Raw genomic sequence first — 15,396 nt, 5'->3', positions numbered from 1 at the left:
ACATTGCACCGACCCTCCCCTTTTATAGATTGTCTTTGTGCCATCACTGTTTGGATAGTGCCTCTATGTGTGGAAGGATACTGAGTATAAGAGTCAAACTCACTAATATTTCCAGTAACATGTTTGGATGCTCCAGAATCAAGAATCCAATCTGAATTAGCATTATGAGTGGCTATAGAAACTCTATCAATATTACCTTCATCTTTGTAGACATAGTGAGCAAAGTTCCCAAAGGTTGCTTCATTTTGTCCTTCTTCCTTTGATTGTCCCTGAGAGGTACTGGTAGTTGACTACGAAGGCTGCGCCATATGTGCCTTGGGTGATATAGCGTCTTTCTTGTCCTCCACCCACCATACTGATATCCATATGGCTATCCACTACCTCTGCCATAGTGCTGTCCACCACCTCTTCCATGGTGCTGTCCATATGGCTGTCCACTACCTCTGCCATCACCTCTTCCTCTGTAGCTTCCTCTGCCATGTGTGTATCCTCCTCTCCCCCTACTGGATGTAGCAAAGGAGGTACACTGATGCTTCAAGTGTCCCTTCTGCCCACAAGTATAGCAGTCTCTCATCTCTTGTCTCTCGTTAGTGTAGAAGGTTGGATGAGGGACAGAATCGCTTCCCTTTGTCATATTCAGACGCACTTCCTCTCTGGACATAGCTGCAATGGCTTCTTTGAGAGAAGGGGTAGTGGTTTGATGCAGTAAAGCAGCCCTTCTCCCCTCAAAATCTTGATTAAGACCCTTCAAGAACTTCATGACTCGCCGACGTTCAATCCAGCTTGCAAGCGGCACTCACACATTCCCCATGGGCAAGTTCCGGAGGATCAACATGATCTAAATCTCCCCAAAGATGCCGCAACTCAGCCACATATGCCATCACAGCTTTGTTTCCTTGTTGCAAGTCATGCACTTTATCCTCAATCTCAAAGAATTAACATAATGTTCCCCTTTCCAGTAATAAAGATTTGATAGGGTGTCCCATACCTCTGAAGCTTTTGTGAGTGCCTCTCTGAAGCGACAATGTTAGGAACCAAAGAGTTAAGCAACCATGCCACAATCAGAGAATTTATGGCATTCCACTGTTTCCATTCCGGACTGGTCTTGTCTGCTGGTTCTGCAGCTTCACCACTCACACGTTCATCCAGCCCTTTCGAGTTCAAAATCAACAGCGCCCTCCTTGACCACCGGAGATAGTTGACCACTCCTTCCAACTTGATTTCATTCGCCGGCAGCTCAAGTTTCTGACCGATGATGGTATGGGGAACGATTGCTCCCCCTCCAGCAGATCCTCCTCCATCTCCTTTAGTAGTGATAAGTTCTGCCAGCTTCTCCAGAGCCTTGGCCAAATCCCTGTTGTCCCCCATGCTTGACACCAAACTAACCTCTCAGAATCACCAAAGGACTTACCCGCAGGATGCCTCTTCGTCTCCTTACTTGTCACTGCCTTCCCCTCCTTGCCGCCGCAGCAGCCTGCTCCCTTCCTCTTCCTCTTCCTCCTAGCAGCCACAGCAGACTAGGCTTCCAGATCGGCAGTCCTTCCCGTCGTTGCCCTCACTGCCCCTTGCTCTGATACCATGTGGACAGAGGTGAGGGCCTAACCTGAGGTAGGAGGCTGCAGGGAGGAACTCTCTCTTCTTAGGGTTACAGAGATAGAAGCACCTTATATATGTCAGGACTGGGCTGGGCCAAATGGGCCACAACAGAGAACAAGAAGACAGCCCAACAGATACACCAACAGTTGTCTAACAAGGAGTCAACGAATTATATATGCCTTGACACAGTGAAATTTGGATAGATTAACTTTACATAGCACATAGATATTTACATAGAACCTCTATACTGAGATATTTACGTTGATCCATCAACTTCCACTTTCTGCCACGCACTTATATAATTGTGTCATAGGTTGTCCGGCTCCTCAGTGAGCTGAACTCCACGCAGGCAAAACCAGAGCTGGACGCATTGCCATAGGGCAAGTGGGCTCAACGCCCCCGAAAAATCGGAAATCCAGATATGATCAGCTAGAGCATGCTGCACCGTGCGGCGCTTTCGTAGTCGGCTCCTGACTAGCGCGAAGAGATCCGGCGCTAGTTCCTCCACCAATTTTCCATCTATCCACAAGGAATTACAGAGGCACGGCAATGCCTGCGATATTCTACAAGAAAATTTTAGAAAGTTAGTGGAGGCAAAGTTGAAGCCAAAATATTTGTTGTTTTAGATGCCAGCACAGTCCCAGCTGAGTGGATCGAAGAACCGAAGATCAAACTGACTGCCTACCATGCCACTCATACATCTTTTAGTGAGACAGGCGGTGCGGCACCAGCAGCACCACCAGTTTATACCATTCTCATATACCATGAGTGCCAATGGATTTTTTTTAACGCAATCCTAAACCATGTACCGCACATGCGTATGCCTCTAAAAACCCCACCATGACTACTACCCTCCAAAGTCCAAACCTTGGGCGTGACACCTTGCCAAATTGCCATGACTAGCTCTATCTCCTCGGCATCATCTACACCAATTTAGGCCTAGTTGATTGCTCTTCAGAGAACCATTTCAGAAGAAGCACTGTTAAATCTGTCCTTTTTTCGCAGTTTACTACTGTAATCGAGCAGAAGAGATTATGTACTCGAGATTCGTCCAACCAGATGTCGAAACGAAGACAGTTTCAGATATATTATAAGAGCAACACGGCTCTTTTGGTCTTGGGATGGAGATTATAGTACTAGCATAGTACTCTTAATGGCCGCTATTGCAGTGAAATCGCCGTTTGCGACGAACTTTCTAGTATGAGCCTCCGATATAAATACTTGAACCAGTGCAAGTGTCAACACATCAGTGCAGCCAAGTCATCCAAGTAAGGCAAGTCTCTCTTCTCTCATGTGCGTATCTTCAGGCTAATACTCATGTTAATTGCTTATTACTACTAGTGTACTTCTTCCTATCCTCATTTCACTTCTTGTTAAAAACTAGTGCATGCTCTTCTTAAATATATTAATATCTTTATCCTCCATCCGAAAAAAATAGTTTGTGCTAATCTTATTTTGTTGTTTCCCATGTATATGTTTTGAACTTATTGTAGACTAATATGCTAGTTCCAGTGATAAGGTACTGCTCATGGAAATATTGCAATTGCTAATCAGATACCCATGTAGCATGGGTTGTCTCACCTGAAACATGGTCTACAATAAATCTCCTATCCCCAGTCGATTAGGCAATGTTTTTTGTTTGTCCAGTAATATTGTCAGCTGATCTCTAGCAAATAGTCCGTATGGAGGGAGTAAGAGCTAGATGTCTCTTTTAGTCTTGGATGGCGATTATAGTACTAGCATACTCTTACTGGCCGCTATTGCAGTGCAATGGCCGTTTGCGACGAACTTTCTAGTATGAGCCTGTGATATAAATACTTGAACCAGTGCAAGTGTCAACACATCAGGGCAGCCAAGTCATCCAAGTAAGGCAAGTCTGTCTTCTCTCAAGTGCATCTCTTCAGGCTAATATTCATGTTAATTATTATTGTACGTCTTCCTGTCTTTATATCACTTTTTGTAAAAAAAAAACTAGTGCATGCTCTTCTTACGTATATTAATATCTTAATTCTCCTAACTATCCATCAGACAAAAAAGATAGTTTATGCTAATCTTATTTTGATGTGTTCCATGTATATACGCATATGCTGTTTTGTGTTGTGAAGTGTATATGTGGATTGCCTAGCCTTTTCCATCAGTTCGGACTTTTGGTTCAAGTGGCTAGTGCATGAAGCTTAACATGGTATCAGAGCCCCAGGTCTCAAGTTTAAATCCTAGCTTTCACATGGTTTTCGCAATTAAGCCTAAAAATTGTTGTTGCCCCCCTCTTTAGCCACCGCTGTTTCGGTGTGCTCTTCTTCTTTCACGTGTTGACTTTCTCTTCTCCCGTCACACGCGAGTGGGGGTGTTGTGAAGTGTATATGTGGATTGCCTAGCCCTTTCCATCAGTTCGGACTTTTGGTTCAAGTGGCTAGTGCATGAAGCTTAACATTTTGAACTTATTGTTGACTAATAAGGCTAGTTCCAGTCATAAGGTATTGCTCATGGAAGTATTGCAATTGTTAATCAGATACCCATGTATAATGGGTTTTCTCACCTGAAACATGGCTCCACAATAAATCTCTACCCTCAATCGATCAGGCAATGCTTTTTGTTTACTAAAGCTGATCTCTAGCAAATTATTCGTAGGAACCAATCGCGATACAATGAAGAATGAGTTTTACTGTTGGTAGGATCTTGATATAAAATGTGGTGGACGATAAGAACTTGTCCCTGACTATAAATAAGGCAGCATTATAGCTCTGTTACTCCACTCTCATTCATCAAAGAGAATCTTTGTTAAATATTCAGGCAAACTCCGGCTTGCGCTACAATAATGGAGTTTGGGAAGGTGTCCTTCCAGCGGTGCGACTCCTTGTCCCGTCAAATGGTAATGAAACTTTTCCGTTATTTCTTCTCATAAGCTATAGTATTTCCTCGTGCCCTAAATACTTGTCGCAGTTTAATGAATGTCGATATATAGCCTACATTTTAGCTAAATCTGCGACAATTATTTAGGACCGGAGTACTTAATTTGTTTTAGCACTTTACAGAATATAATATCCATTGATGTATCAAAATAAAACTCTCACAACTTTTTCTTAATTTTTTTTAAAAAATCTTGAATTCGGCAGAACTGCATTTTATGTCAGGATTCAGAAAAATGATCATCTGTTTTTTCCCTTTCGTCGTCCGCAGCTCAGCATGGTATCCTACATGTTTCGGAAACACTGTTACTGCATCTCTACCAGTATGATGTTCTCAATTCCTAGCTAGATAGAGGCAGTTGATCATTTTCTAAATGCCCAAAGCAGGCAGAGAGCATGCAGATCGACGCGCAAAAAGCGGGAATCCGTCGCAAGGGGAAGTTTTCGTTGCGGCATTCGATGTACGAAGAGATGCCGGCGATCCCTGAGCAGGCGATGGAGTTCCTCTCTCGGACATGGAACCCCTCCTCCTCGGATATCTTAGAAATACTCTCCCCCAGTGTACGTTTATCTTCGGTTCAATTCTGCATAGATGGACAAAACCTCCCATTTCATTAAACAACAGAGGACGTGAACACTAATCATCTTTGGAGCTACTCCATTATATGCGACTCATTCGGACGCACTGCATCTGTGTTACTCGGTGTGCTCTAAGACTAATAATAGGTTCGTCTAAGAGCACAAGCGGTAGTATTTTTTAGCTTGCTTGTACTTTCTTGTGCATTTCTCAAGTGTATAGACCAACTTGTGACGGAAGATTTCCTACCACAAAATAGTGCCTAGGAGCATCAGCAGAAGAGCATCATGAAGGTGGCGAGATAAAAGAAGACGAAGACATCGACGTGGTACAATTCCATGGCGGTAAAAGCCAATTGTTCAATCAGATTCAGACATGTGTAAGTTAGGGCTTTTGAGCTTTCAAAGCAGTTGCACAGCATCTTGTGGTATTCCTTATGAACGATGAGCAGCTTAATTTTCTTCTATCTGACAGGAAGTTCTGGCCAGTTGTGGGGGCTCCAGTTCCAAGCATCGTCGGCCTTTCTGGGTAAAGTTGATAACACAGTGAACTGATTAATTTCCTTTCGATGAAATGCTCCCTCTGCTATATCTAAAAATGGTACGTTGGAAACGCTGGTGTTTTCGTAGCTGAACGTTGGACAGATGAGGACGATCCTGAGAGAATACTTCCTGGACACCTTCTCCTTCACCGGTAGCCGGAGACGGCAGAGGCGTGACGACCTCCGGCTGCACTCGGCGCAGGCTCAAGCGGCCCTGTCGGTGGCTCAGCTCGCCGCGGCCATCGCTGGCGTTGTGTCGGCGTTCGAACCACGGACGAGACAGGGAGACAATGGCAAGTTGGGCGGGGAGTTGGCGTCCGCCGCCGCGCTTGTTGCAACAGTCTGCGCGGAGGCTGCGGAGTCCGCCGGAGCACACCGGCCCCGCGTGACTTCTGCCGTGAACACCGGCCTCGAGAGCCGCTCTCCCGCGGAGCTCCTCACACTGACCGCGGCCGCAGCGACGTGCCTGAGGGGAGCCGCCGCGCTGAAGCTCAGGGCCGCGGTCGTCAGAGGAATTGGCACCGCCGCCAGTGGCCATGGCAACGGCAGTCCCATGGCCGCCAGCATCCAGAAAGGCACGTCCCTCAGGGTCTGCCTGCCTTGCGGTGAGAGACCAACGACATGGCCCCGCGTGCGCCATGGTTTTGTCCTAGTGCGAACCGCAAAGAATCATCCGCCATTGATTACTCCGCAGGTAGAGTGCGGGTGAGGACGGTGGCCGTGTTCCCCCGGCGCGGGAGCGGTGGCGGCACGGTGGCGCTGAGGCTGGGGCAGAAGCGGCTGCGCGGTGTCTTCGCCACCTACGAAGACCGTAAGATATTGCGATTGACCATGTGCACACGGTATGCATCTGATTTGGCTGTGTACTGAATCGCGGTTTTGTCGGCCGTACAGACGAGGTCGTCGCGCTGTCTCCCGGTGGCGAGGCGGTGATCGACGGCAGGAGGTGCTTCGCGCTGGCGCTGAGCACGTCGGCAGGGACGACGGTGCAGCTGCTGCTGGAGGATCAGACGCACTGCGAGGTCTGGAAGGACGTCATCCAAGGCATGTTGTCCGATGCAAAACTCAAGGGTGAAAAGTAATTAATGACTAGCTCAATGCATGTGCGTCGTTATGGATGTATACTGATGTATTCGGCTTTTCCTTATGTCTCTTTTATACCCCACAATCGTAAGAAGTGGACTCCACGTGTTCCTCCTTTAGAGCATCTCCAACACAAGCTCTAAAATTTGGCGCTGTAAAAGTCGTTTCCAGCACGCTCGATCTAGATATAGCGCGCGGTGCCAACGCGAGCTTCGCCGGAGGCTCTATTTTACAGCCCAACCAACAAGCTAAAAACTAGCCCTTCACCAGAGGCTGTAAAATAGAGCTCCACAAACTAGTTTCTTCTACATACATACAACAAACAAGATCAAACATGTCACAAATAAATCTAAAAAAATCAACTAAATGAACTAAATCAACTAAAAATCAACTCCGGCGAGGCAGCTCCGACGAGCTTGCTCCGGCGAGGCCTTGGAACTGCGGCCAGCAGAAGCAGCTCGTCCCCGTGTTCATCCCGTGGCTCTCCAGGTGCAGCCCGTGGCCATGGCGCGGCGGGACATGGGGAAGTCGGGCTGGTCGGCCCTGGCGCGGCGGCCCTGGCGCGGCGGGAGGTGGAGGTCAGGCGCGGAGGCCCTGGGCGGCGGGAGGTGGAGGTCGGGCGCGGCGGGACATGGGGAAGTCGGGCGGGTCGGCCTCGGCGCGGCGGGAGGTGGAGGTCGGGCGCGGAGGCCCCGAGGCGGCGGGAGATGGGGGGAGGTCGGGCGCGGCGGGAGATGGTGGAGCGGGAGATGGGGGGAGGTCGGGCGGGGCTGCCATGGCGCGGCGGCCCTGGCGCGGCGGCCCTGGCGCGGCGGCCCTGGTGCGGCGGCCATGGCGCGACAGGTGATGGGGAAGCTCGGGCGCATCGGCCATGGGGGAGGTCGGGCGGGACAGGCCATGGCGCATCGGGCTTGGCTTTCAGCCTCTGGCCATGGGGGAGGTCGGGCGGGGCAGGCCACGACGCATCGGGCTTGGCTTTCAGCCTCTGTTTTCTTCCCGCGGTGGAGACGCCAGTTTACAGCGCGCGCCAGTCGACGCATCAAATATACCGCTTTGGATAGTGCAAACTACCGCGCGCACTAAAATATTTACAGCGCGATCTATTTTGCAGCGTCTGCTGGAGGACGCAAAAACGCGTTTGGGGCTGTATATTGACAGTTTTTTTAGCGCGCGCCCAGTTTACAGCCTCTGTTGGAGATGCTCTTACCCTGTCCCATTGTCACGTGTCCTCCTTGAAACAGAATATTTAAAAAATGTATTGAATAATGAATCATTCGGCATGTTTGAACTTTAACAGTCTAAATTGTACATGAGGTGTTTGATATTATCTTTATAATGTACCATTAATACTTATGGTTTTGAAAGATAATCACATCATGTTATTTCTATACGTCATTAATTCTACCTTTGTTCTATGGTTATTAATTTTCTTATTGAAAACATAATAACAGAAGAATGGTACGGGGACGAGAAAACTGATTCAAAAAATATAAAGGCATTGGATAGTAATTAAGTTGAAGTTGAATTAAGTCAAAGTTTAGAGAAGAATAGTGAAATCACATCACACAAAATCAAAGGTATTTTTTCTAAAAGTCAAGATAATAGAATTATGGAAATATATACTCCCAAACTACAAACCGATATTTTTCAAATTTCACTGAAGTAGCTCAAACATGTCATTTCTCCACCTATTCTAAAATCGTATTTTCATATTTAGTCCGAACTACGACTTTTACACTATGTTTGGATGCAATGAATTGGGAATCAGAATTCAGAATTCGGAATTGGATAAGCACAATTCATCTGTTTGGGTGATCACGGAATTAAGGCTTGGAAACTGGAGTCAATTCCACGTCCACACCCCACGCGCGTCCTCTATGCCTTGTGAGATTCTGAGGGTGCGAGCTCGGAAACTGCCTGAAATTTGTGCGAAGCGAAGTGGTATGCTTCGTCTAACAGAACTCGCGAGCGAGGCAGACCTCTCGAGGCCTGCGACCACGCGTACAGTGAGAACACTGGCGGCGTGGCTAAGGCCTCCCTTCCATGGCGACTCTCCTCCATGGCCTCCCTCCTCACGCCCTCTAGCCCCTGGATCTTGTCCCCATGGATGCCCTACTCCCAGACCGGTCCTAACCCTAGATCGTGGTACTAGTGGAAAATGGGGCTTTTGCACCGGTTGGTAAGGTGCTTTAGCACCGGTTGCCCAACCGGTGCAAAGAATTCAGAGCTAAAGCCTCCCGCCTTTAGCACCAGTTGTGTTACAAATTGGTGCTAAAGGGGTACCACATGGCGACTGTCGAGCGCCCGGGCGGAGGACACGTACCGGTGCGAAAGGTTTCTGCCGCAGCAAAGTTTTGGAGCGTTTCCCTGCCGCGACAAACTGTACTGCGGCAGGGAAGTGCACGAGGCAGCATTTTGGCTCCATTTTCCTGCCGCCACGCCCGGGGCTCGCTATTTGAAACACGTTAATGCACACATACATGAAACTATTATATTACACAACATCGTTATGAATATAGAGATCGAAGTGACATCTTTCATCGTGCTTGGCTGAACATATTACATAATGGTACGGTACACGTTCAATTACACTTAGCATCGAGTAAGCGTAGATTTAATGTGTTCAAGATAGTAACACTCACTGGAAGTTGTAAGGAAATAGTATTTCCCTTTTGTGTGCATATCTCCTTAATGCCGATACGAAGTTATCCTCCGTGTCCTTGGCATGGCGTTGGACACTATACTCATTCACGGTATATGGGTCAATGAACCCAATGTTATAGATTTGTCCTTTTCGGCATTCGCGGATCTTCATTCTGCATAGTATAATGAGTATAATTATGCATGCAATGGACGAGCCGCGGTAGAGACTAATTACATAAATAATGCTTACAGACAATAGGCATTGATCATAGATTTGTCGAGGGCGTCTTGATTGAATAACTGAAATAATTCAGAAAATTCGATGTTTATCACGTCATTTCCACGCCCGTAGTGCTCATCTTTAATTGCGAGCATGATCCAGTTCCGACCTTCCTTATTGGCATCCATGTACCACTTATGCAGTTTTTTGCATTTGTGTTGGTAGATGCTGCACCTCCTCAGATTTGACGAGAGGTCCCCCGTACCGGTATTTGTATGCTAATTCGACATCACCCGTGGGGAAGTCGACATGGCTTAAGTACTCAGGAATACTCATACCGCAAGCATCGACCTCATCTTTGTATAGTGCTACCATCTCCGGATCAAGGCAGTCCAGGACATCGGGATACACTTGGAGCGGGGGGCACGAGTTTTTCTGGTCTCCGAGCTGGGGAACTGATTTCCCTTTTCTTTACTACTTCTCGACCATAACTTTGCCGCCTCATTTGACTTGAGAATATAGCGTTCATAGTTTGATGAAAGCCATGGCTCGGGTTGATGAAGGTTCTTCATCATTTTCATCAATTTTTCCTTAGGTATAGGTGGCTCGGACTCGAGCTTTTTCTTGATAAATTGCTTTTCCATGTGTACCCTTGCGATCGCCGCATTTTCCTCTTATGTATAGTCAAAATGTCTATTGGGAGGAACCTTAGGTACTCTTGGGAGGGGATCCCGTTGACGTTTGGGTACGACTCATCGCTGTAACTGTGATGGTATGCTTCCGCTTTTGGCTCTCAGCCTTAGTGGGCTGCAGCGGCGGAGAAGGCTGACGCGCTGGAGACGGGAGAGGCGTCGGAGATGGCTGATGCACTGGAGACGGCTGCAACGACGGAGAAGGATGATGCGGTGGAGAGTACGAGAGAGGCGACGGAGACCTTGCTGGCGTCCAGTTTGGAATCACAATGCATTCCTTTCGCCGCCATAGAACTGTGGTGTTGTTGGCTTCTCCCAGCTCTAGCAAATCCCCTTCACCGGCAGGATAGTCAAGCTTCAGCGGCACATACCCATCCAGAACTTGATCCACCTCGGCAACAACGTAAACAAGTGGAATCGGTCCGCAATGGTAAGGTATAGCCGACCTCCGCCTTGATCGGTATGTTCATCACTTTGACATGTAGCTCAGAAGGTGTCGACTCAGTGATATGATCCACAGGGTAGCGAGGAGCTATCGCCGGATCCTCCGCATCATCACCCGACTGCTCTGTGGAAGCCACGCTGCTTTTCTGCTGAGATCCCTGGCTTGTAGCATCTAATGCAACTTCTATCTGCGGATGAGCTTGAGGTGGGTTGGTCAAGTGATGGCTATACTGGGATAATAATTCCCGATGCTCCCTCATTTCCTCTTCTAGCTTAGAAATGCAGTCTGCAACCATTTCTCTTTTTCTTTGACGGCTTCTATCGAGATATTTCTTCATTTCTGCAGAAAACCCAATATACCACAGTTTGGAGCCTAGTGTGGTTCGTGTTCGTCCTGGGTGTTCAGGATTCCCAAGGGCACGTGTGAGCTCGTCCTTCTCTCTGTCGGGATAGAACCTCCCCTCTTCAACATACTTTGCTGCACTTCTAAAGGCATCGATGGGAAGTGGGTTTTCCTTATGTTTTACTTATATATACACCTCTCTTGTGATTCCAACGTGCCCTCATGCGCGTAAAACCAATCCCTTGCCCGCTGGTTTCATTTAACACCTCTGGAGTGATCCCATTAAGAATTATTTCGTCCTCCATTTTCTTCCACTTAGGCCTGCTAGCCTTGTAGCCTCCTTGCCCCAAAATATGGAAGTATTTCTTATTAGAAGCATTTTTCTTATTGTTTGTTGATCTTGTCTTTGCTCTCTCTGATGTCTTGTACGCCACAAATTTGTCCCACTAGTCTTTTATCGTCTCAAAGGGTCGAGTGAACACCGAAGTCTTTTCTTTCTGGACAAAGTCCTTGTCCAAAATTTTCTTATAGTTGTTGAACTGTGTTGCCATCTTCGAAAGAGCCCACTTCTTGACTCTTCGTTGTATGATATTCAGCTCAGGATCCTCAGAGTCTGGCCTGTCATTTTTACGATCATCCTCATCTGGCTCCGGAAGGGTGAAATTTACCAGGAGCTTCCTAAATAATGTATCTTTGGATCTCTTGTCGACATAACTAACTCCTTCTGTCTTTGTTTTCTTCCATTCTTGAGTGGTGATCGGGATGTTGTACCTAACAAGAACTCCGCATTGACTTACAAACTTTCTTACGGGAGCTGCGGGAGCAATCGCTTCGCCATCTTCACTGATTTCTTCGATGATGAACCTTTCATAATCTTCCAACCTTTTGGGTGTGTCTCGTTTATTTGAAGTAGATTTGCTCGATCGGGATGTCTAAAAGAAGAAACAATGTTAATATATGTATATGCACAAATCGGGGGGTTTAATTTATGAATATATATACACCTCGCCGTCGGATTCTCCCTCACCGGAACCGGCGCCTTCTACCTCACTGGAGCCATCTCTTTGGTTTTGCTCATCTCTCTCACTAGAGATATCTCCTCAGCTTTGCTCATCTCCCTCACCGGATGGGTTCAGATAAAGCGAGGTGACATCTTCATCATCGCGGATAATGTCCTTGAGGATGTATTCCTTTTCTATGTCTCTGTCGTGTTCCATAGTTTCTGCAAAGACTTACAAGTTATTGTAATACTATAAACATAGTGAAGCAGTAATTAAGGATAATGCTCAAAACATGATCAAGATTGGAGTTACACATATATAGCTATTAATTAAGGATATGCTCAAAACAGAGATTGGAGTTACATATATAGCTCATGTTTATTTTTTATTTAACCCTAATACATCACTAGAAGACTCCCATGCATGAACCTCTCAATATCAACCGGGTGCTGAGCCGCGGGCGGTGGACAACCAAAGATACGGAACATCCACATGATCATAGCTCACGTGAGATCCCTGCATAATCGCCCATGTGTTTGGATACATGCTATCCAACACATGCATGGAACGACGAACGTGGTCGTCCTCCTCTCTGATACGGCGATGTACCACTTCCTCGGGGGTCGGCTCCCTCCGCACCGCTCATGGCCCATGCGACCGCCACCAAAGAAGATCCGGGTCGATGGCGGAACCCGGATCCCTCACCAAGTTGTGCGCCTCGAAAGGTAACACCTCCCAGTGCCAGCCCGGCGGAGCCCAGTCCTGAGCCTCGGTCATCCCGTCCAAAACGTGGCCACCGCCAAGTCCAAGTAGACGACGCGGGTGGGGCGTCGGCATCGTAACTATGAAAACTATGACATAAACTTAACTAATAAAATTATAAATATACCTATAACAACTATAACTAACAAAATAGACTAACTATATACTAAATCATCAAAACAAAATAACAACTGTAACTATAACTAAAAAATAAATAAATTAACTAAAATTACAACTAACATTTCTAACTCATTAATTATATAGTTAAACTATATAAAATTTATATAACTATAACTAACAATAACTATATTGTTAACTATATAGTTAAACTATATAAAATTTATATAACTATATTGTTAAATTTTATTTTAACAACTATAACTAACAAATAAACTCATTAACAAAATAAAACTATATAATTAAACTAATTAACTATATAACTATAATTACCTAACAAATAAATTAATTAACAAAAACAAAATGAAATAAAAACAACTAAAAAAATTAAAGAAACAAAAAAGAGAAGTGTTCTCTCACATTTGCCGGCCGGGCCAGAGGAGGAGGATGCGCGGCGCGTGGACGATCGTCGACGGTGGCGGCGGGAGTTGCATATGTTGGGGGCGCGGCGGGCGCGAAAAAATTCGGCAGCCTGACGGCGTCCGAGTGCTCCTCGCGCGATGATTTTGTCGTTAGCAGTTTTCGTGAGAGAATGGGGAAGAAGGATAGGCCGCGTATTTAAAGGGGGGAGGGCTTTAACATGGGTTCGTGCCACGAACCCGTGCTAAAGCCCCTTTAGCACCGAAAGAAGAGACCCTAAGAGCATCTCCAACCGTTGGGGCTCCCCGGGCCGAAATCTGGCGCTATTTAGCGCCGGATTGGACGAAAGTTTGGCCCGAGGAGCGCTGAAGTTCCAGCCGTCTCCCCGGTAGACACCCGGGGTTCGGTGTTTTTTTAGAGAAAAACGTCCCTAGATGCCAAATTTCCTGCATAATTCGGTGAATTTCACCAGTTTTGCCAACATTTAGCTTATTTTTATAAATAAAGGTTACAGTTCAACAAAACAAGACAAGTTTTCAAACAAATCAAATGGAAACTAGTTGGTGTTGCCTTGAAGCGTCCATATGTGCTCCACCAGATCATCCTGCAGCTGTTGATGCATTGTGAAGTCTCGAATCTCCTGACGCATAGCGCTGAACGCAACCCACGATGACGGCACCTGGTGGTTAGGCGGACCCTCTCTGTCATATGGTGTAGCTTGTTCGCTCAGAGGAACCGGATGCTTCCGCTCATCCTCGATAATCATGTTTTGTAAGCACACACAACAGTTCATCACCTCCCACATCTGATCTTTGGACCAAGTCAAAGCGGGGAACCGAACTACAGCAAATCTCTGCTGGAGGACACCAAACGCACGCTCGACGTCCTTTCGATAACCTTCTTGTAGCTTGACAAACTCCACCTCCTTCGGGACGACGGCGCCTGAGATAATCTTCACAAATGTTGCCCACTTTGGATAGATACCGCCTGCAAGATAGTATCCCTTGTTGTACTGTCGGCCATTAATCACAAAGTTAACTTGGGGAGCATGATCCTCAACAAGCTTGGAGAAGATCGGCGAGCACTGCAAGACGCTGATGTCGCTGTTGGATCCCGGCATACCAAAGAAGGAGTGCCAAATCCAAAGATCATGGGTAGTCACTGCCTCAAGTATCACAGTGCAGCCTTTTTTGTGACCCCTTGTACATTTCCTGCCAGGCAAACAGACAGTTCTTCCATTCCCAATGCATGCAGTCAGTGCTTCCAAGTATCCCTGGAAATCCTCGAGCTTCATTGATAGCGAGGATCTTAGCAGTGTCTTCGACAGTCGGTGATCTCAAGTAGATGTCCCCGAACACTGTTATCACCGCCCTGCAGAACCGGTAGAAACAATCAAGGGCGGTGGACTCCGCCATCCGAAGATAGTCATCGGTAGAATCACCAGGAGCTCCATATGCTAGCATCCGCATAGCCACCGTTCACTTTTGGAGGGCGGAAAACCCTGCCATGCCGGTGCAATCCAACTTGCATCTGAAATAGGAGTCGTACTCTCGAAGGGCATACACAATTTTCAGGAAGAGCTTCCGGCTCATCCTGAAACGACGCCTAAAAACAGCCTCACCGTGCAATGGATCGTCGGCGAAGTAGTAGGCGTAGAGCATGCAGTAGCCCTCCATTCGCTGCCTCGGCTTGCACTTTCGGCGACCTGGTGCCGACCCACCACGGCGACCAATGGCCGACTCAGCGTACAAGCCATACAGGCAAGCTAGGATCAGCAGGTGCTCCTCGTCTTGGGCGGCGACTGTCGTTTCTTCTTCAAGAAGCTCGGCGAACATCTGCTCCTCCTCCTCGTCGGAGTCCATGTCTGGCCAGGCAATTGGACGAACACCTGCCGAGTGTGTCGACGAGGAGCGATGCGAGGGAGCTGCCCGGCGGCGGAAAATAGGCAGAGGGCACGACGGGCGACGGAATATAGGCTGCTGGGTGGAGGAACGACGGAGTTGAGGCAACCGGCCGGCGGATTGGCGAGGGGTGGTGCCGGCGGCGACAAA

At 47.3% G+C, this 15,396-nt stretch overlaps 1 protein-coding gene across 1 annotated transcript; it reads left to right on the top strand.

Moving 5' to 3' along the window:
- The first annotated feature begins 5,217 nt into the window (after positions 1-5,217).
- Positions 5,218-6,778, top strand: LOC127315980 (VAN3-binding protein-like). Its single transcript, XM_051346407.2, has 5 exons — positions 5,218-5,458; positions 5,554-5,607; positions 5,709-6,225; positions 6,315-6,431; positions 6,515-6,778. The coding sequence occupies exons 3-5, from the start codon at positions 5,724-5,726 to the stop codon at positions 6,700-6,702; spliced, it is 807 nt and encodes a 268-aa protein (XP_051202367.2). The 5' UTR covers positions 5,218-5,458; positions 5,554-5,607; positions 5,709-5,723; the 3' UTR covers positions 6,703-6,778.
- Positions 6,779-15,396: the final 8,618 nt, after the last annotated feature.

The sequence above is a fragment of the Lolium perenne genome, chromosome 7 (assembly GCF_019359855.2).
Source record: "Lolium perenne isolate Kyuss_39 chromosome 7, Kyuss_2.0, whole genome shotgun sequence".
In the NCBI taxonomy this organism is placed as follows: Eukaryota; Viridiplantae; Streptophyta; class Magnoliopsida; order Poales; family Poaceae; genus Lolium; species Lolium perenne.
Note: the sequence above shows the minus strand (reverse complement) of the source record. Positions and strands in the feature narration are given on the sequence as shown.